At 38.2% G+C, this 21,386-nt stretch overlaps 3 protein-coding genes across 8 annotated transcripts in view; 1 reads left to right on the plus strand and 2 right to left on the minus strand.

Annotated features, from left to right (window-relative positions):
* ewsr1b (EWS RNA-binding protein 1b) lies at window positions 1–9,199 on the minus strand. 4 transcript variants are annotated; one of them, XM_084114977.1, is made up of 16 exons: window positions 9,119–9,189; window positions 7,899–7,935; window positions 7,759–7,810; window positions 7,425–7,593; window positions 6,993–7,176; window positions 4,663–4,913; window positions 4,436–4,550; window positions 2,661–2,698; window positions 2,198–2,230; window positions 1,897–2,009; window positions 1,457–1,586; window positions 1,187–1,297; window positions 973–1,096; window positions 750–847; window positions 435–645; window positions 1–336 (listed from the first exon to the last, which is right to left on the minus strand). In XM_084114977.1, the coding sequence occupies exons 1-16, from the start codon at window positions 9,132–9,134 to the stop codon at window positions 300–302; spliced, it is 1,719 nt and encodes a 572-aa protein (XP_083971103.1). In that variant the 5' UTR covers window positions 9,135–9,189; the 3' UTR covers window positions 1–299. The 4 variants fall into 4 exon arrangements, with proteins under 4 accessions (XP_083971103.1, XP_083971104.1, XP_083971102.1 ...); XM_084114978.1 differs by having other exon boundaries at window positions 7,425–7,590; window positions 9,119–9,186; XM_084114976.1 differs by lacking the exon at window positions 2,661–2,698 and having other exon boundaries at window positions 7,425–7,590; window positions 9,119–9,199.
* A 219-nt stretch (window positions 9,200–9,418) lies between these two features.
* On the plus strand, window positions 9,419–12,820 carry rhbdd3 (rhomboid domain containing 3). Its single transcript, XM_084114981.1, has 5 exons — window positions 9,419–9,883; window positions 9,961–10,344; window positions 10,922–11,051; window positions 11,291–11,503; window positions 11,602–12,820. Exons 1-5 carry the CDS (start codon window positions 9,721–9,723, stop codon window positions 11,762–11,764), a joined length of 1,053 nt encoding a protein of 350 aa, XP_083971107.1. The 5' UTR covers window positions 9,419–9,720; the 3' UTR covers window positions 11,765–12,820.
* Window positions 12,131–21,386, minus strand: part of emid1 (EMI domain containing 1) — a 73,333-nt gene continuing 64,077 nt past the window's right edge. Inside the window, exons 10-17 of one of the 3 annotated variants that reach the window (XR_014606298.1) lie at window positions 20,836–20,925; window positions 19,321–19,373; window positions 19,176–19,238; window positions 19,047–19,091; window positions 18,837–18,881; window positions 15,366–15,450; window positions 15,069–15,159; window positions 12,204–13,631 (exon numbers count right to left, since the gene is read on the minus strand). Coding sequence is in view for 2 of the 3 variants with exons in the window: in XM_084114979.1 (XP_083971105.1) it covers window positions 13,495–13,631; window positions 15,069–15,159; window positions 18,837–18,881; window positions 19,047–19,091; window positions 19,176–19,238; window positions 19,321–19,373; window positions 20,836–20,925 (524 nt within the window). In the remaining variant the exon portion in view is untranslated. Of the gene's footprint in view, window positions 13,632–15,068; window positions 15,160–15,365; window positions 15,451–18,836; window positions 18,882–19,046; window positions 19,092–19,175; window positions 19,239–19,320; window positions 19,374–20,835; window positions 20,926–21,386 lie in introns of all 3 variants that reach the window. The other 2 variants (XM_084114979.1, XM_084114980.1) reach the window with 2 other exon arrangements.

Raw genomic sequence — 21,386 nt, forward strand, 5'->3', positions numbered from 1 at the left:
TGGAGGTGGAAAAGTTTATTTTTTTAAAAATTGTTCAAAGTACATAGTTACATAGAGACATGTAAGACAGACATCACCAAAAAAAGGTGACTACAGGGCAACTGAGTATTTTAAAAAGGGGGCATTACAGCATACAAAAAAAATGCAACCAAAAGGTTTAACTAAAACCACTGTTGTACTGAAATTAAAAATAAGAAAAGCAAGCAAAAAAAAAAGAAAAAAGATAGCCATATATAAATATGGAATCATAAATAAAAAGGACTTTTAAAATTGTTTTCCTCTATGCTTGATGCATTAACTCAGTAGGGTCTGTCTCTGCGCTCCTGACGGTGATCCCTGTTGGAAGAATGAAAGAAAAAGTCAGTATATGAAGCATCACAAGGACTAAAGCACTTCACATTCATCCTGCTATACTCACAGTAAGTGACGCTCACCTCATATCCATCTTGCCTGGTGGTCCCATGCCTCTCCTGCCCCCTCTGTCCATGGGAGGACCACCCCTGCTACCTCCTCTGAATCCGCCCCTGTCCATTCCTCCACGGCCTCCTCTGAAGCCTCCGCGATCTCCCCAGCCTCCACGCATGCCTCCTGGTCCACCACGATCCATTCCCCTGCCGCCCCTCATTCCTCCTCTGCCACGATCACCTTACACATTTGAAACAAATCACGTTTTTCTGTTACACAACACAAATCTCAGCCACGGACCTCACAAATGACAGCTGACGAGGGAAGACTGTTAATCAGTGTACCTGAAGGAGGGAAGGGAGGAGCTCCAAGGCCTTCGGGTTTTGGAGCTTTACATTGGTTACACTCCATTCTCCAGGAGAAGTTCTGATTGCCACATCCACTGTAATGAGATTTGAGATCAAGTCAGAAACGGACATTAACAATGTTTTTATGCTTAATCAGCAGGTTCCATGTATTGCAAATTAGACGCATCAGTTTGGTTGCTTAAAGTTGCGCATCACTCACGGATTGGGACATTCCCAGTCTCCAGCTCTCTTCTGTGTGTTGCCTCCTGGAGGACCATTCCAGCCCATTCCACCCCGAGGGCCACCACGAGAGGGGAAACCACCTCTGTCTCCTCTTCCCATACCTGTAGGCACACAAAACAAATTAAATCACAGTATAGAAGCACATTCCACTTGAAGGATACCTACGAGGATTTACAGACAAAGTGTTATACCTCCACGGTCCATCCCAGGGCCACCTCTCATTGGCATTCCTCTCATACCCCCCATCATGGGCTTCCGGCGAGCCATAGAGACCTTTAACCTCCGGCCCTGGAATTCCTTACCTGTCAAAAGAGGAACAGGAAAATGTGATAAGAGTGAGTGGAACTGGCAGACTAATGTGAACAAAATGTACACAGCTAATGGTGATAATCTGAAAAAGGTTTGTATAAGTTCATGTAATAACATTGAGGCGTATCCAAAAAAAAACTAGAAAAGCCAACCATCGAAGTATTCAACAGCTGCTTTGGCAATAGCAGGTTCTTCATAGGACAATGTGGCATCTCCCTTTGGTTTGCCAGAATCTTTATCTGTGTAGATGTTTATGGCTGGTTGGTTTAAACGCCGATTTATCTATGATAGAAACAAATGATCAAAAAGGACTTCAAAAACATGAAACCGGTTCAATCAGGCACTTCAACAAATTCTTTTGACAAAAGCTGATATTATTCTGAATGAACCATTTAGATGAGGGATGGGCAGTCCTGGTGGGCCACTGTCCTGCAGAGTTTAGCTCAATCATTAAACAAATATAATTTAAACAATCCTTTAGACTTTTGTTAGGTTTTCAGGTGTTTGATTTTGGATCGAGCAAAACTCTGCAGGACAGTGGCCATCCAGGAGTGGAGTAGCCCAGCCCTGATCAAGATACACAGCTGCTTACCCGTATCGGTCCACAGTGCTTGAAGAAATCGGCCATCTCGGGTAAAGTGGCATTCTCAGTGAGACCTGTGATATAGATGGTGCTGTTCTCAGAGTCCTGCTCTCCTGGATGCCCTGTGCGTTTGTGGGAGAGAAGCTGATTTAACACCAACACCACTTGTTTGAATATTTTGAATGATGCAAGAGTCTTTCATTACTTTTGAAAAATATAATGCATCCTTGCTGAATTAAGTGATTAATTTCAAGAATTTAGTTTAGAGGTTGTGAAAGGTGAAAAACAGTTAAAGGTTTACAACACATACCCATGTCACGATCCATTCCACCTCTCATTGCTCCTGGGATCCCATGGATCAAAGAAAAAGAAAAGAAAAGAAATGCTATTACACAATGTCACAACTTAAAGGCAAACCTGACAACCTGTCAAGACCAGAAAAAAATGCCGACAGTATAAAATACATTGAGAAGATGTGACCATTTTCAGGATTACCCTTGACCACAACAGATTCTCAGAATGAAATGGAATAATAAAATGCAGAATTTAAAAAAAAAGAAAAAAAAAGACGCTTCAGTCAAAGGACACGTCTCGACTTTTGAAGAAATCCAAATATATACACCAAATATAAAACCATCAGGACACAGTATTTATTTTTTTGAGGGTAAAAAAAAGTGGCACACCAAATGGAAGATTTTAAGGACACATAGGCGTGAATGGCCTCTACATTAACTCGAGTGGACTAGCCAATGGAATACGCTTTAGTAACTTACCACCAGGCTTATTGAAGCCCCCTCTGTCTCCAGCGATGCTAAACATGAAGATATGAAGGCGATATTCCTTTTAGTCTCCAACCATAGGACTTGAGTAGGAAATGAACACAACATCTCCCTCTAACTTTGCTAAAGCCTCATGTAATAATGTACAGTGTATTTTACAAACTAATGGGGCATCTTCATGACTTCTGTAATATTTTTCAATGGTATTTAACAGTTTGGTTACAATAATGCAAAACAATATCCACACAGAACCAGAAATACATTGCATTTTGTAAACCTTTGGTAAATTTGGGAAGAATTATGAAGTTAGCTTTGTTCTGGGCTGCAACCAATATAATATGCTTGAGACAAGTTTTAAATACAGCAATCCTGTTAGGTGAAAAAAAAAAATCCCTTTAAGCCATTTCAACCCAAGTTAAACCAATAAAATGTCAGCTCTGAACACTATATATATATATATAAAAAATACATTCAAATATATAGTTAAAATGACAAGTGTTTACAAAGGGTGATCAAATTATGAAAAAATGAATAATCTCAAGTATGCTGACAAAAAAAAAAAATCTAAATATTTGCTAAACAAAAAAATCCTAAATCAAGAAAGTTCCCCATGGTTCTTTGAGCTGTCGCCTTTGAAATGGAAAAAGGTACTTAGAATAAGTACTGCTGTTCTTACATCGATCTCTGATACCTGCAGCGTATAAATGTGACAAAGAATGTTAAAACAAGACCTTTGAAATGAGAAAACAGTTCATAAATGCAAAAATATTCAAGTACATGAAAATTTGTAAATTTAAATATCAGAAATGTGTATAGTAGCATGCTCACCGTCCCTTGAAACATCAATTCAATTGGAACAGAAATAAGTGTTGATTTTCCTTTTTTGTTTGGTTTAGAGAATGATTGCTTTTTTGGAATTAAAAAAAATCCCAACCGAGAAGGACTCAAAGAACAGTTTGTTTATCTGAAATTCTTACCTCTGGTTACCAAAGGATATCATTGTACGTGTCCATTAAATATCCAAAGGTTACTCCACTTTATTTAAAATTTCAATTTTTCCAGTGCTGAACCAACTCTTCTGTTTACACTGACCCTTTTGAAACCTGATTACTTTCTGCATACTTTCAATTCAGAATTTAAATCCCAGTAAATAAGGATACAACTTAAAACCCCATAATCGTGTGCCACTGTCTGCTGAGATAAAATTCCAGTTAACGACCAATTTCTCTAAGACTTGATGTTTGCCTTTTTTTTTTTCTTTTTTTTTTTACTTTTCCCCCCATTCAAACTCAACAGCAAAGATCTTCATTCAGCCTGTTAAAACCAAAATGTAAATTTAGTAGGCAGCTTGAATTATTGCAACAAAGAAATTGAATGTGTAAAAATACCTTGCAAACAACCTCAAATCTTTGATACACCGCCACACTTGAAATAACCGTGTTTAAAGGAAAGGCAAAAAACAGTAAACTGTAAGGGGAAAAAAACCCAAATCCCCAGTCTTAAAATAAGTACATATGGATTAAATGACCCATCTTCAAAACTAGAATCGTAAGAATAACTACTGCAATGTGAGACCAAAATAAAACATCCCTGCAAAAATATCTCTGTGGTATCATAAAAACCTCTACAAATCAAATAATGGTTGTATGAACTACAGCTCCACTCTTCTCAAGATGCCTGCAAATACAAACCCTGCATGCAGCGAGTGATTTCGCTCTGTGAAAAGCAATGAACAGTTAGTTACATAAAGAAAGCCTGAACTAACTTACCCCATGCCTCCGCGGCCCATACCCCCACGGCCCCGATAACCATCTCTGCCTGCTTCTCCTGGGTATCCACCCCGCTGCTGTGCTCCTGAGTAGCCTCCACCCTGACTGTAACTGTCTACAGGAGAGATCACACACAGTTAAGTATCTGGCCAATGAACTTAATCTGAGGAACTGACAAGATAATGAACAAAAACATGGTAAAACGGCACAGTGAAATTGGCCCTTACTATATGCACTTTGCTGGTTGTAATCATTCTGTGATGCACTCTGCTGGCCGTACTGAGGCTGTGCGTATGCACTGTTCCCCTGAGGGGGGTAGGCAGCAGGTGGGCCTTGCTGAGGTGGCTGTCCATAGCTGCTCTGCTGCTGCTGCCCATAGCCTGGCTGCTGAGCCTGGTACCCACCCTGAGGCTGAGAATAACCTCCAGCCTGGGAATAGGCACCTTGGTTGTAGGCTGGCTGGCTGCTTGCACTATAGCTGCAGGACAAAAAATACACGATTAAGAACATTTGAAAATGTGTACAATAGCGTTCAGTGACAGTAGATACTTGTACATGGTTACTTTTATTTATACAAAAAATAAATGCTATTCTATGGAATTTGTTATTCAAAAGTTTAACTTTCCACAAAAACATAGCAGCAAAACTTTCATTGATCTTTTTTTTTTTTCATCAGCCACAGGAATAAATAAGCCTAGTCCCAGACTAAAATGCTTGAGCTGTTTTAACTGAAAGCAACTTGCACTGACAAATCTTAAAATATATCAATTCTATTGTTTTTTCTAGGACATGTTTATAAAAGCTACTTAAATGCCCTAATCGAACTTACGCCTGGCTTAATCTAAACCCTGTCTGTAAAATGGGGCTCAGACAAAGAATGAGGTCATTAGAATGTCAGTTGAATCACTACTTTCCAGTGTGTTAGTTCACCCTAAAGATTAAATAAATAAAAAAGGAAGCTTGCAGTAAATTAAGTAATTTACTGCCACATGCCCTTTTTTCAAACCAAGAGGAGTTTTTTTTTTTTTTTTTAAATATCCTACTCTCGCCACTCGTCCATATAATGGCAGTGAATAGCGACTAGCAAAGCTTTTTTTTTTTTTTTTTTTAAAGAAAGAAAAGAAGCATAAGTATCACAAAATGATCCCATGCAACATGTCGTATTGACAGGGTTTGGTAAAAACAAACTGGAAATGAATGCATTTAACAAAAATCCAGACATTGGGCGTTATGTCATTCTAACTGTCATTTGACAACTGGAGTTCCAGTCTGGAGATATTCAACTCTGAAGTACTTTTTGGGATTTCACATCACGTTTTCATTAATCTTGATTTCTCACAAGTCAGAGTGAACTGCTGAGTCTCATGAATGCACACATTGCGCAGTCGTGCACTGAAGACCAATGGCCGATCAGATGACGCAAAACTCAAGGCAATTTCGAAAGCAAGCCGACTGCACTGACAGAAGGACCTTCTTTCCTCCCTAAAAGACCAAACTTAACGTCTAAAGCTAGATCAGTGATCGTCGTAAAATACGTGCTTCATAAAGTGTTATTAAAACTGCATTAAGCCGTGAAAGAGATACTGTTTCCCAAGCAGCTCTCAGCTCTCACAGACAAGCAAGGTGAACTTTGAGTTTCAGGTTCACACCTAAATGGTTAAATGAATACACCAGATGTGTTAAAATGCCCATCTTGGAGAGTATTCGCTTAAACAGTCAGTTATGTCTCACGTGAACAAACAGTTGGGAAATAAGCATGTGTAACAGTATATTAGATCCGTGCAGTCAGTCTTTATGACAGCAGCCTAATATTCCTTCTGCAGTCTGTGTTAATGTTAATCAAACAACAAAAGACAAAAAACCTCACTGCTCTTCAGTAGATTTAGTAGGATTGATCTATAATTTATATAGTGAAGACTATGTAGTGTTGTTTTACATTTGATTACTTTGTATTGAGAAAGACTTGTTTTTCACAGGAATGCTACATTATTTGTTAAGCTCCAAGCTGTTCCTAATCACTTCTAAGAGAGTGAATGGAATGTTGCTTGTAAATAAAGTTCATCTCTTTATTTTTTATATTAAAAGGTCTAACGCACAGCTTTATTTGCATAGTGCATAAACATTAAATCAAACTTAATTGAGAAATCATACTACGATAATTATTTCATGTTATTGCCTAGCCCTATGACATGTGCCGCATGGGATCATTCTGTGATGCTTTTTAAAGCTTGATGCCGGTCTCTATTCACTGACATTATCTGGACGAGTGCAAGCAGGACATTTTTAATTTCTCCTTTTGTGCTCAGAAAGAGAAAGGGCATACTGCATTAGAACAACACTATGGCGAGTAAATATGAATTAATTTTAATTTCAGGGTGAACAATGCCTTTCAACAGCCTCTGATCTTTCTTTTTCTACAGAAAAAAAAACAAGGTATCTGCATGGGAACTGCTTTCAAATTCAGGCAGCATGAGGTCAGAACAGCATATGGAGATACTGCAGGAAGCTCCATAATAGCATCCTGTTGATGTGCTGCTCTAGGAGTTGGTCCAGTTACCTCTGAGGAGCGGAGGCAGCAGCCTGCTGGTTGTAGCCAGAATAGGCCGGCTGGGCTGAGTATCCGGGCTGGGAGCCATAGGAGGCCTGGGTGGCAGGGGCCGCAGTGGAGCTGGTGTAGCTGCTGGCCCCATAACTCTGCGCAGGCTGATTATAAGTGCCTGGCTGTGCCGTTCCATATGCAGCTTAAAGAGAATGATTTAACATTAGTTGTGAGAATCATTTTCTATGTGCACCCGAATAAACAGCATGGCAATGTGTACAAGAGAACTGTGCATTTAAAAAGCAGGAATTTCCAGGCCTACATTTTTTATTAATGTTTTGATAAACCGACCAATCATATATACTAATGATATACCACAGTCATGCTCTAAACACTTTCACTAACAGGCAAATATACTTGTATGATAGTGAATAAGATCTGCCTGCAGACCTGGCGCTGCTGCTGCCGCCGTAGTGGTTGCTGCAGCTGCTTGTCCATACGAGGATCCATATGGCTGTTGTGCATACGCTCCAGCAGAGGGCGCTGCCTGACTGTAGGTGGACTCGGGTGCAGCAGCGGGTTGAGCATATGAGCCATAATCCTGTTGGGAATAGCCCTGCTGCAAAAGAAAAATTTGCTGAATTAAGATGCTATATAGATTAGCTATAAGACAATCAGAATTGCTAAATACAAACAAGTACATACAGCACGTGGGGAAATTTGGAATTGCAAGCCCACTGCTCCACTATTTGAATTACTGAGCGTTTGGGCAGTTGAGGCTTACCTGTGCAGTTTGTCCATAGCTCTGAGAAGGAGGGGCAGTGTATGAGCCATACCTGTGTACAAGATGATTATTATTTATTTAGGCCTATTTTTTTAAAATAACAAATACATAATACAGTGTGTTAATTGAGAAGAACTTACGACTGCTGTGCACCAGCCTGGCTGTAGCTGCTATAATCTATAGGGAAATAAATGACCAGAAAGGTTAGACATCCTGAAAACACAGTTACAGCTACAGAACATCTGGCATTTTACTAGTCCAATTACAATGCATACACGACTTGAATGGATTGTTCACCCAAAAATGAGAATTCTGTCATCACTTACCCTCAAGTCGTTCCAAACCTGTATGAATTTGTTCTACTGAACACAAATAAATGTTATTTTGAATAATGTGGGTAACCAAACAGTTGATTGGCTTCACTGACTTTCATAGTATTTTCCCCATACTATGGAAGTCAATGGGGCCCATTCAACTGCTTGGTTACCCACATTATTCAGAAATATTATGTTCGGCAGAAGAAAGCAATTCATACAGGCTTGGAACAACTTGAGGATGAGTAAATGACAATTTCCATTTTTGGGGTGAACGATCCCTAAAGCAAACACACACAAGGAAGTAACGTTACAGCCCCCGCTGTATTCATCTGGAACAAAGCTTAGGCCTATATAAACAAGACAGGGTTGGTTGTTTGAAATATGAAAATATTCACGAGAAACTGGAATCCTCGACGCTGAATCAACACGTTTACATTTTGGTTTAGAAAACACGTCGTACATTTAAGAAAATTGTGCATTTTAATGGTTTACATTTTATTTTTTAACTCTAAATTTGACGACGAAAAAAAAAAATCGCATTAAAAACAAGGCTTGAAAGAAACCAAATCTCTGATGTCAGTTTATTTTGAATCACCGAGAAAAACAATAAGGCAAAGACCAAAACTAAACATTAACTTATGTTCGCCATGTTGGCTGCGCTCTCAATCCCGCTGTTTTTAAACCACGCCTGCTACGGTTTACGACGGACGAAACAACGAGCTCATTTAAGCACTTAAAGAACAAGACGACAAGTTAATATATATATATATATTGCCGTTATATGGGATTTAGGCTCTTATTATACTATAAACTAAGTTTAAAAACCGGTTGAGTCGCGTTTTCGCTCCGTTAGCTTCAAACGACCGCCATGACCCAAAAAAACAAACTTTAGGCCGCATGCTCGAGGGAGGTTGGTTACCCAAAGAACAATCTCAAATTCCACACAATTTCTAACATTTACTTAAGTTGTAAGGATTTCTATCATTAACAAAGCACTGAAAGACAAGAAATTTAAAACAAGAAAAAAGGAAAAATACACTTACTCGTGACTGACGCCATCTTCCCGTTGGAGAACAGTATGCGTTGTGCGGGCAACTGTGCATGCGCAATGTGTGCGCGTGCGTGAAAGCAATATGGAACGTACCAACACACCGATTGTAGAGGGTGGCACGTATAAATCTCTGTTTGTAATTGTTATCATGCAATTTGCCTGATAATCTTTACAATTGAGTCAAACAATTATTTAACTATATAAAATAGTTTGATATAGTTCAACAACATATTTTTCCATAAATATGAATCCCTCAAAACATATTGGGAGACTCCCACAAATGCGCTTGTCCGAAAGAGGAAGTTATTAGCTGTCAAAATAAAAGGGCTGGCAAATGACATTGGTATGGGTATAGCTTGGTCTTATTTGTTTATTATTTAAAAGGTATTTAAAATATATATAAATGTGCACCTCGTAGTACGTACACTCGTTCGTTGAAGTATTTGTAAAACAGACCTCAAGATGCTAGCGTCGTAAACTGGCAGTGAAGTTCAACTGGAAACATGAAAACATGATACACCTGCCTTAAGCTCAAATCTAGGAAGATACTTGTAATGATAGCAACCCATCAGGTGATGCGTTTTTTAGTTTACAATGCTTGATCAATTTTTTTCGGCATGGATGTGGTTTGGATCAAACCGGCCAGGATATTGTAGTGGAACATTTGTAATTGTCATATTAATTTTGTCGACTTGGCTCTGTGGTATTCACGCCAGTCTAAGTTTAGGACCAGGCGGGGAATTTCCTGGATTTTATGGTAAGCAATACACGAATGTATAAGACTGTGATTTACATGGTAGGCGTTCAGTTCCTAATGTTTCTTGTTTATTGCAGACTTTATCTTCTACGCCTTCAGTAATGAGGAGTTGACCTCATTTCTCTACAACACCACCCTGCTGCTGTGGATCGGGCCCTGTCAGGAGAGAAGATGGGGCACTTTTGTCTTCCTAGCTCTCTCTTTTATCTCCACTGTGCTTCTTCCTCCTATTTATGGCCTCTTTCTCTTTGTTACCGGGGATGAAGCCAGCAGGGTTAGTGGATACTCAGCCACCCACCTTGCCCTGCTCACAGCTCAGTGTCGGCAGGTGAAGCAAAGAAGGGTCCTGCGCTTTGTTCCAGTCTGGTTCTTGCCTTGGTTCTTCTTGCTCCTCAACCTCTTTCTGCTTCCCAGTGCTCCAGGACTGCTGCATTTTTATGCCATTTGTCTGGGACTCAACTGTATCCTTTAAACCAGTTCTTCTCAACCCTTTTGACTTAAAGGCCCCCCAGATGTTTAAACCAATTTTCTCCCCAATATATGATATTTCCGATATAAGATATTTCCAGTGTTCTGCTGTATTATGACAAAGCTGCATGTTTTCAAACTTTTTATGTTTACAGAAATTTTGGTAGTCTACCCAAAAATGAAATATCTTTCATCATTTACTCACCCTTGTGTCATTTCAAACCTCTTTGCATGTCTGTTTGCAACACAAAAGAAGACATTTTGAAGAATGTTTATCACCAAGTTTTGGTTCCCATTGACTGTCATATTTTTTTTGGCAATACAGTTTAATTCAGTGGGAACCGAAACCAAAACTGTTTAGTTACCAAATTCTTCAATTATCTTATTTTGTGTTCAAGGTTTAGACAAACATGAGGTTGAGTAAATGTATATAATATATATATATATCATCCTGCAGCCCCCTTGGATGTTTGCTGAGGCTTCCTGGTTTAGATCTACTGTTACACTAATATATTTTTGTGATATTTATTTTTTGCCTTTATAAATGAATGCCCTTAATATATTATACAGACAATAATGAGTTTATTGAAATACTGGAGCAGATAGAGAGACTGGGTGCATGTTCCTGCTTGCCAAAATGGGCTTACATCCCTGTTACCTCTCGTCCACACCTGCCAGTTTACCACAACACCTCAATAAGGTTATTGTGAACTTTCTGCTAATATTTCTCATTTGTATGTTTTTTTCTGGTGGTTGTTGAGGAGAGACCCCTGATATGGTTGTAAAATGCTTTGGGTGTACAGTAGTACATATGAAAGGGCTATAAAATGCCTCATTCATTCATTCATTCATTCATTCAATCATGTCATGCAACTAGAATAACTAATAAGCTTTATTATTATTAATATTATTATTATTATTATTACTGTTATGTTATAGACCAGAGCCTTCAACCAGTAGATCCCAGTTGGAAGATCATTCGGCATGGCAGCACTCTGTGTCAGAGTGGCATCAGGAGCCTTTGTTGGCAACAGATTCACAGTTGTTAGAGGAGCAGATGCTGAGAGCAGGGATATTAGCATCACTCCACGATGCACCTGAAGGTGCAGCGGACAAAGTGGAAGTACCCAAGTCCTCAGTGTCCTCATTACGGTCAGTTCATAGTGTAAATTAAATGAGAGTTTCTTCATCTATAGTGATATCTTAAAAGCTTAAGTTCATGCTGTGCATCTAATCTCCTGTACATTCAGGTTGCAACAGCTGGAGAAGATGGGCTTCCCCACAGAGAAAGCTGTTGTGGCTCTGGCCGCTACAGGGCAGTTGGATGGAGCAATCTCTCTGCTTATTGATGATCAGATTGGGGAGGAGACTGTGGTCACCTCTAAAGGGAAGAAGCCATCATCATCGTCATAGCTCAGAGATACTGCTTCAAATTGAAGCTGTCCTATAGCATCGCTCTAGTATAATTCCATTACCTAAGCAATGCATCGATCTTCAGGGTGAACTGTTACTTTGTATTTACTACTTCATGACTTTTTGGTGTGCAAGAAAAAAATCCAGTGGATTACTGGTGGTTTGGAAAATGTGTTATTTATATTATGGTATTGTCTTTTATGATGTAAACCCATACTCTCAAACTGTCCCAGTGGTTGAGACATGGACGTTCCAAGAAACCTCTCCACGGACATGGTGTCATTAAATCCACATTATTAGATTGTCAGACCAGGAGAGTCATGTGCATATGTTAGTATTTAAGCCCTATTTTAGTCAAGTTTTTTTGGCTACAGATTATTCTTTATTAAAATATTGTCAAACATTCAGGAAGTACTAAGCATTGATAAAAACGTGGATTGTCTTAAAAAAGAAACACAACAAAGTTTATTTCGTTTTTAACACCAATTGGTAAGACTCTGCACGCTGGCAAGACAAATTCACACAACGAGGCTAGAAATGAAAAAAATACAGGTGACGTTACATGAATTGGTATACAGAATAAGGAAAACATCAATCGCTAATAATCATCTATAAATAATTAATACAACAATATTTATATAGGAATACAAAGACATGGAAAAGTATTGAGGAAGGAAACCAGTCCTATGCATGTGCATGTAACTGATGGAAAGACATGCATGAAACACAAAAACAGAATTCAAGTTATACGAGTAGTTTTCCCACTTCCCCTTGTGCTCCAGTTAGATCTTATATAGTTTATGGACCTCTAGCTCACACAATTGCACATTTTTTATTTGATTTATTTTAGGGTTACTTAATAATTGTCCTGAACTAGAGGAGAATCCTAAAATTGAATTCAGAACCACTTAAACTCATGCTTTAACAAAAAGATTTTAAAAACATTGAAACAATTCGTTTTCACTAATTCAAATCTGGTTACAGCTTCAAAAGGGAGAGGAAATCCAAAGCCATTTTCTATTTCAACTAAATTGTCTATTAAAGTTTATACATGTTTATGTCCTTCAGTTGTCCTTTCTCTTTGAAGAACAAGGTGATTCTCTATCTACATAGTGCATTTAATCCAAGCAACAGAATATGAAATCAGTTTTTATCACTGGGGAAAGTGTGGTGTTTGGCTGAATAGCAGAATCGTTATGTGCATTTTCCTCGTTACAGTACATTTGCTGAAGTTACTATGAGCTCCTAACAGCAGCTGGAAAGACTAATAATATGGTTTTATGCTCTCCTTAAAACGTTCTTCATCTCCATCATTTATGCCATCACGTTTTGTACCCTTCTTGCCCACAATTGTACAAGCACCAAAATTGTTTCTCTATATCGTATTCTAAAACATTTCCTTTTTTCATGTGAATCGAGTATCAAACAATAGGTTGATAAATTCCTTCTGAGACTGATTGTGTTCATTATGTCATAAGAGTGACACAACATGACGGCAAACCCCAATAATTTGCCAGAGGAGAGGTGCTAGGAACCTGTGAAGTCCCATTAGAGGTGGTTAATTTATACAGCACCATATGGTCTTCCCTGAGGTGTCTCCCCCTTCTGGATTAACTGGAATACTCCAAGGTGGTTGGATCTGTAATATGTGCGGGACTTGTGTAGTTGTTGCCAGTTCAGCTGATTTACAGATAATGGAATCGATGGCTTCACTCTTTGGAATATGCAGACTACTTCCCTCGAACCTTGGTCTCAGCAGTGATTAAGGGAGAGTTGACCCGCAAAGATGACATTCTTGCCCTCTTAATCCGGTAGACGTCTGGAGATGGTGTGCCAAAGAAGCCATCTCCTGACCCTAGATCTGGTTCTGTTGAAGGAAGAGAGAGTTAAGGCTGCTAAGTGCTAATCTGTTACTCAAAATACTTTGTAAAGTGGCTGGTGTCAGACAACTGATGAATAATAGTCCAATGATTCAGTTCATTCTTAGAGAAGTGGCATATGTTTGTTATGGCGTTCACGGTTATACCATATTGAGATGAAGAAAGGTGGCAACAGGACTCCAGAAAAATAATTGTTGCAAAAAATAATTGTTACAATGATTTAAAGTCTAGTAACTGTTAGCGATAGTCGAGGAAACTTTACAGGGTGCAAGCATATCTAATGTCCGAACAAATTACTGATTTTGTTTTCACTCCGAGATTCACAGAACAGTCTTGAATCAGGCACTACTGAGTTTACAATTGACTCCCTGTCTGAACCATGAGTATTTTATTTTATGTATTATTTTGATAAATGTCCAATTTAAACTGATCCAAAATGTGTACTTTAGGTTTGTGAAACTTAAATCAGAGTCCTGTTTTATAAAAAAAAAAGAATTATATTTATATATATATTGTTGCTTAGCTCAGTTCCATTATTAAGACTATCCATTATAAAACTATTTATGTTAGTAAAATTAATAAATGTATTCTAAAAGTAATTCTAATATACTTTTAAAATATATAATTGCATTTTTTTTTAGCATAGTACATTCCATTTAAGGTTGAATCAACTGTAAGGGTAATTTGTAAGATCAACACTACATATATGGCACAAATATGATCATGTGACAGCATCAAATCAGAAATAGTTTATACTAAATACAACTAGAAAACACCCTGCTTTATATAAATTAAAATGAAGGAGTAATCATCTATATACTATAATAAACATCCTTTAATCAGAGCACAGAGCAGTGACAGTGACATCTTTGTAAAGCAATCCTTCATTTAACAAATAAGAAGTTGTTTGGTTCCTAAATACTTCTATTTAGGAACCAATTTCAACCTAGTCATTTTTGAGTCTGGAGCCCTTCAGTATTACTGTGTTTTGGTGGGTAATGATGGGTCTCCAATCACAGGGAGAAGTGGCTAAAGTGGTTAAAAATCTTTACTAGTAATTCAAAGGATGTTGGTTCAAACTTCAGGGGTGGTTCATGAACTGATGTTTTACTGCGGTTCCCATTATCACATTGCATGCTTGAGTGAGGCACTGAATCCGGGCTGTTGCACGGGTCTGTCTCCATAGTAAATGTACCGTAAGTCACTATGAATGGGAAAGCATCTACTAAATGCCTAGTGGTTGTGTGGCATTATACAGAAAAGCAACTTAATGAGAGGTATGGTAACTGGGAAATACTTCTGGAGTCTGGCCCTGGATGGAGTCTTTTTTTGGATTCATACAATCCTTCCTGTGAGCTGATCTTCTAACTGGCCAGGAGATGGCAGTAGATTGACTTGCTTAGACGAGGGGAGGCGGGCATTACCTGGCCAGATGATCGCCTCCAGCAGCTGCACCCTGCGAGCCAGCAGCTCTAAGTCAGCCTGCAAGTCTTGGAACTTCTTCAAATTAAAGTCCTATCAAAGATCAAAAATTTTGAAAGCATGGTGGGGTTTGGGCTCATGGATGGCAGGTGGAGTACTTGGCCCCTGTCCTCCACCACACTTTGCTCCTCGCTCACTTTCCAAAGGTGTTGTGGAGTAAAAGATGCACTGAAATCTCTGACCCCTTGTCCTAAGTCCTTTTAAAACAGACCTAAACCTACTTCTGGCCTTCTACTCACCATGGATACCGATCATAGTCTCGAGGATTAAAACCCTCTCGGCTAAGATCTTCAGGGCCTCGCGGATTTGGTGTATCCCATCCCCCTGTGGAGATAGATACAGCCGTCAAGGTATTGGGCACAAGCCAAACAAAAGCGCTCGCCAAGATGCAAAGTCATTCTGTTAATCAATTACATTAATCTCAATCCATTACCGTAGTTAGCGGGTTAAGTTCTCAGCTCCATTCACTACGAAACTCCAGTTAACTATACATCAGATTTAGCTATGTCTGTCTAATTTCATTCATTTCTTCTGTGGCCATGCCATAAGTCTTGACAAAAAGCATGCAGGGTTTTTTTTTCAGGCCAGGCCAAAGGCTCCTTAAAGCAAATCAAGACCAAATGTTCAATCATTTTAGATTTGAACATGCATTTAACATTCCCAGTACACTCAGACTATGTTACTGAAAAAACCAAGAGGTGAGCAGCTTTGTTCAAACTAAAGAAACATTGGAGTCATCTGGACCATTTTTGTACTTGGTTGACTATACACACTTCTTTAGTCTTTAGTCTGCTCATCTCAAGGTAAAAGATGCTCTTACACCAAAGCCACTATTATTAGCTCACACTGACATATCTATCAAACACTGGTGTCCAATCAGAGCCAGTAATTCATTTCAACATAATACATATATGCATTTGGCAGACGCTTTTATCCAAAGCGACTTACATTGCATTTCAAGATACACATTAAATTCTTATCAGTTCTTGCTTTCCCAGGGAATCGAACCCATGGCCTTGGTGTTGCAAGCGCCAATGCTCTACTGTTTGAGCTACAGGAAAGTAGCCATATAAAATATCTAATGATTTCTGACCATTGTAAGTTAGTGTAATTAAGATTGGGTATCAATACAGATTTTCCAATTTAGTTCAAATGTGATTCACAAGCTCTCGATTTGATATTTCAGTTATAATCTCCATTTCCTTATCCTATTCAGGAAATTCTCATTTTTATGATACTGTAAATTATACAGGCCAGTGTTTCAGACTGATTCAAAATGGTAACACTATTCATTTAAAGAACTAGCTCATTTGAGCAATTTGTTTCAGGAATATGTTTGCAATTCATTAAAAAGTAGAGTCTGTAGATTCTTATTGTGAATCAGGCCACACTAGCCACGTGGTACATTTTTTGATGAACTAAAAAAGACCTGTCTCATAAGAGTCATTCATTTTAGGAATCAGGCTACGCTTGTCTTGCTGTTTTTGATTCACTTAAAAGAATGGGTTAACTTTATTTATTTGTTCAAGGAGTCATGTGTTTGTTAATCGGACTACACTGAAAGAGTTACGTTTTTCATGCAGCCTGCGAGGTCAATGCAATAGAAAGATGTTTCTTTTTATTGCCTCATATACTGTGAACAACTCACATTAACAACTCAACTAAACAACTAAAATATTAATCGGAAAATCTATATTTTTTACCCAGCCCTAGAATCAAAAAAGGTGAATATCAAAAAAAAACCCTGATCTAACAAAAAAAAGTTGTGCTATTTTACATCTGCAGAAATACTTAGTAATGTGGCTTTGGTAGGCATTTCTTGAACAGTGTAAAGAACTGGTCACATAAGGTACATTATGTGTCCACTACACCACAGTCCCAAGCTCAAGCACACGTTAGAAAAACAGTGTTATAGATGAAGTAAGGAAAGAGTTATGTATGTAAGGCTTATGTAAAAGTTAGTGCCTGTGAGAGCAGGAGGTAGTTCATCTAGCCAAACAAAATAGCAAACAATATATAATACAATTTCTTGAAAAAATACCATATTCATTAAGAGATGCAAGTGTGGCTATGGTCCAGAAACTTTCCCTATGGTATTATATGAGTGCTAGGCCTCAAAATGATAAATGTGAAGAGATTAATCTTCAAATAGTTGTATGTTCTTTGTACATTATGTATACATCTCTAAGGAGTCTACATACAGCATCTACAGGATTTAATCGAATTATCTGTCTTATGATTAATAACACACAAATGGCCAACATCTGGGATCGGCAGGCCATGCGGAAAACCATCCGTCAACGTGAACTAAGAGGCTATTCAATATAGCAAGCCTTTCACAATGGATTGAGTGTGATAGCGTAATGCAATTAAACAGAACATTTGTTTGACTATTAATCGTTCAATGCTGCTAAACTCAAAATGGAATGTGGTTAGATGTAAGTTGAGTAGGCAAAAAGGAAGATCACAAGCAATGCAATGAGATGGGAACATGCAGCAATGCACTGTGGGATACTGAACGATAGCTGTATCGATCTACACGTCCATCCACACACCAAATCCCTGCAAATGCTAAAATGGAGCATATACACAACACACGTTTCTACTTTTTTTCTTATTTCTCCTCCTCCCGTGGTTTTGATCTAACAGTTTGGGGCAATTCCGCGCAAAACTGTCACATCCATAACGCCAACTAAATACCATGGCATTGTGTTGGCGTTATGGATGTGACAGTTTTGCGTGGAATTGCCCTTTGGTTGCTGAACCCTGAGTAATCAATTTGCAATAGTGTACTGTACACACAAAGGTTATATCAATAATACAATGTTTCCTCTTTGTCACGACGGCACAACAAAGCAAAGATTGAACTTCTCTGTGTGTTGGGTATATGCCAGAGCTGGTAGCTAAGAGACTGGTGGCTGTGAAAGGCAGCCATGGAGACAGTAACGGAAAGGAGTCAGCTTTAGAGGACAGGGGAAACACTCAAGACAGCCCCAACCACCAACCAATCAAAATCAACAACATTAACAACATAATTGCACATTCTGAAGAGATTATGCCCTTGTATGCTAATCTGAGACTAGATCAGAAACCCCTAAACCCCCTTTAGACAGCAAGAAGCCAAAACACTTGTCTCAAATCAGTCATAAAGGGCAACCTCTTGTTCAAAAACACATGGAAACAATATCAGTGCACACAAAACCGAGACATATAATGTGCTAACAGTGAGTACTGTCAGTAAGCAATGAACAGCATTTGTGGAGCAAATCCTTTCAGTGGAGTTTTCATTCATTTGTAATTTTGCTTATATTTCTGATAATTTTCCATAAATTTTGGATGAGAAAGTCAATCTGCCCTAATTTTTCATGATGAAAATTACACTGATGGATTTAATGTGACTGCTGATGTTAAAACACAGATGAACGGCAGGATGAGCAATGAAAAACCTAAAACCAGGAACGACAAAAACGTCACGGCAAATGTTAAAATCTCTTACGTTCAAATCACTCTAGAACAATGAAAAGCAGGCATAAGGAAAGAGATTATTTCCGTATTAAAATCAGTGCATTTAAACAGCTCTTAAGTGCATGACTGACATATTCCCTGCATTCATGAACTCAGGGACTGATCATTTATCTCCTTCCTGTAAAGGTTGAGCATAAGTGGGAGTGAGTGTGTGTCAAACAGGACTCCTGATGGGCTTGTCTTACCGGTAGACCTTTCTCCCCTGGCTCTCCTTTAAGGCCTTGCTCTCCCTAGGAAGAAAAAGCGTGAATAATGATCTCAGTTTCAGCCTGTTTCTCACACAAAGTTACTGTACGACTTCAGAAGACTTGTTACAAGTTGAATGGACTACTCTTATAGTGCTGTCTTTGTGCTTTCTTGTCTTTTTTCGATAAGGTGGGAGGCAGGCATCTTACCGGCTCTCCTTTAAACCCTCTCTCTCCTGGATATCCAAGAGGTCCCTGTGGAGTTACATTAAGAGTAAGAAATGCACAGAATATACAGGAAGTGTTGCACTGTGGGGAGGTTTAAGCTTGTGCACTCACTCTTTCGCCTCGTTCGCCCTTTGGACCCACCGGGCCTTGCAAACCAGGAGCCCCCGACTTTCCCTGATTACATGAGAAAAAGATGACACATAAAAATGTACACACACTCACATAAGGGTTATTTCCTTATCAGCCATAAACGTACAGTTTGTCCCATAGGGCCTGGTGGTCCGGAGGGTCCTATTGCTCCTGGAGGACCTACAAAAGACAGAATTAACAAATTTTATTCTATTTGTCCAAGGCATTTGCCTGATTGCCGGGTATATTCGGTGACTGTTGATAGCCGGCTGCTTTCAAAAGCTCCAGTGTGTATCTGTGTAAGCATTCTGTGAAGAGCATCAAAGGTTTCTATTTACAATGTGGTTTTGAAGTGTTAGTCATTGAGACAATCACAGGCATAGTTGTTGAGCACGTAAATGCAATGGCCAATCAGAGGTGTTTAAGTTAGTCAGAGTTCAGATTTTTCACTTGATCTCTTTATAAACAATGTTTGCTTATAAACATTTGAAGGCTACATGCTCTTTAAATGTATCATTTACTTATAATTTTTTATCATCATAAATAATAAACTTATTTAATTTACAGTAATTCATATTTTTAAATAAAATAGTAAAATAGTCCCAACAGTTTTTCTATGGTCCCGAAATTGGTCACAAGAACCGTGAAACTTTACTGGTATTTGTATACCCAATACCCTAATTGAAATATTACATTTGGGTCCAAACATACCCTCATAACACAGGTGGATACTACTAGGGCAAACAGTCTTTTAACATAAAACAAAGACAACTGATAATTAAGAGTAGCTCAATGAGATAGTCTGAAGTAGAAATTATTATGGATCTATGACGGTCTAAAATGATGTAGGAACTTCAAAGTAAACGTATTATTTGCAGTATTTGAAAATTAAAGGCTTTTCTATAACCTCATCTAGTAAAATAAATAATTCAGACAAGCAAAAAGCCTGATGTTGGACTGCAGCCATTACATTAGCTATAAATACAGTGACATCATAACTCTTCTAATCATAACCTGCAGAATGGTTGATTGCTTCTATACCTGCTGAGTTGCCACAAAAATAGTAATATTTATGTTAAAGATGTGCATGTACATTCTCATGAATCAGATGTTACGTGCGCTAAAGGTAGAGTAGAGTGAAATTCATAGTTTTTAATCACATTGAAACAATATGTAATTTAAGACTGGCCACAAATAATAAGGAAACTTTTGAGTTTAGTGACATTTTTGTTGTCTTATGTGTTCAATATCCTGTTTGCAGTGTGTGGAAAAGTAAAATATGTCAAGACTTTTTTTTTCAATTATAAAGTGAAGTAACAAGTTGGCAAGCCGGCAAATCTCATGATGGTAAACTGGGATACAAACACAAATTCCTCCTGCACAATGAAATTAAGGTTGATTCGCTATAAAATATGTATTATAAAATTGTATTTTTAGGTAGTGAATATTTCTATTAACAAAAGGACTTAAATATCTTAAATTACATTCTCATAATCACATATCACATTCAGTGTGAATGTGGCTTAAATAATCTGATTGTTTTCAAATCAGGCTTTCAAAAGCCTTAGTAATCATCCATGGAATAAATGTCCAATAGTGAAAAATACTGTAAACAAGAAATAAATAATAAAGATTCACTGACCGGTGGGTCCAGGTGGACCTGGTGGTCCATGTGGAGGGGTCACTCGGAGGTCGGGAAAGTTGTTATGTAGGAGACTATCTTTTTTCAGGCCTGTAACAATATATAAAATATCTCTCAGTCAGAGTGACAGTGATCTGATGAAGAGCGTCATTAAGGCTACTTGCCTGTAGATGGCGATGTTTAAACAAGAATAAACAGTGATTTAATTTGTAGCAGGTTGGCGCACCATAAATTGAAAAAATTGCTGATGTGCTGGCTTTTTATTTTATGCCATGAAAAGTGAATCAAAACACAAAAAAATTACAAGCCAGTGGTTTTCTTTTCTTTTTTTATCACAGCCAAATGGTTTTCTTTGTCTCTTTCTCTTGTGTGGGCTTTATTTTTCCCCTTTATAATTACCCCTCTGCCTACAACCCTGACATTTAGAGCAGACATTTTATACATTTATAAAATCAAGCAATAAAAACATACAAAAAAATGCTATTGGCGTTTACATGCTCAATAATGTCTTGCTGAATTTATGTATTTCCATTACTTTTTTAAATATTAAT

The sequence above is a fragment of the Abramis brama genome, assembly GCF_963993115.1.
Source record: "Abramis brama genome assembly, chromosome: 5".
NCBI classification, from domain to species: domain Eukaryota; kingdom Metazoa; phylum Chordata; class Actinopteri; order Cypriniformes; family Leuciscidae; genus Abramis; species Abramis brama.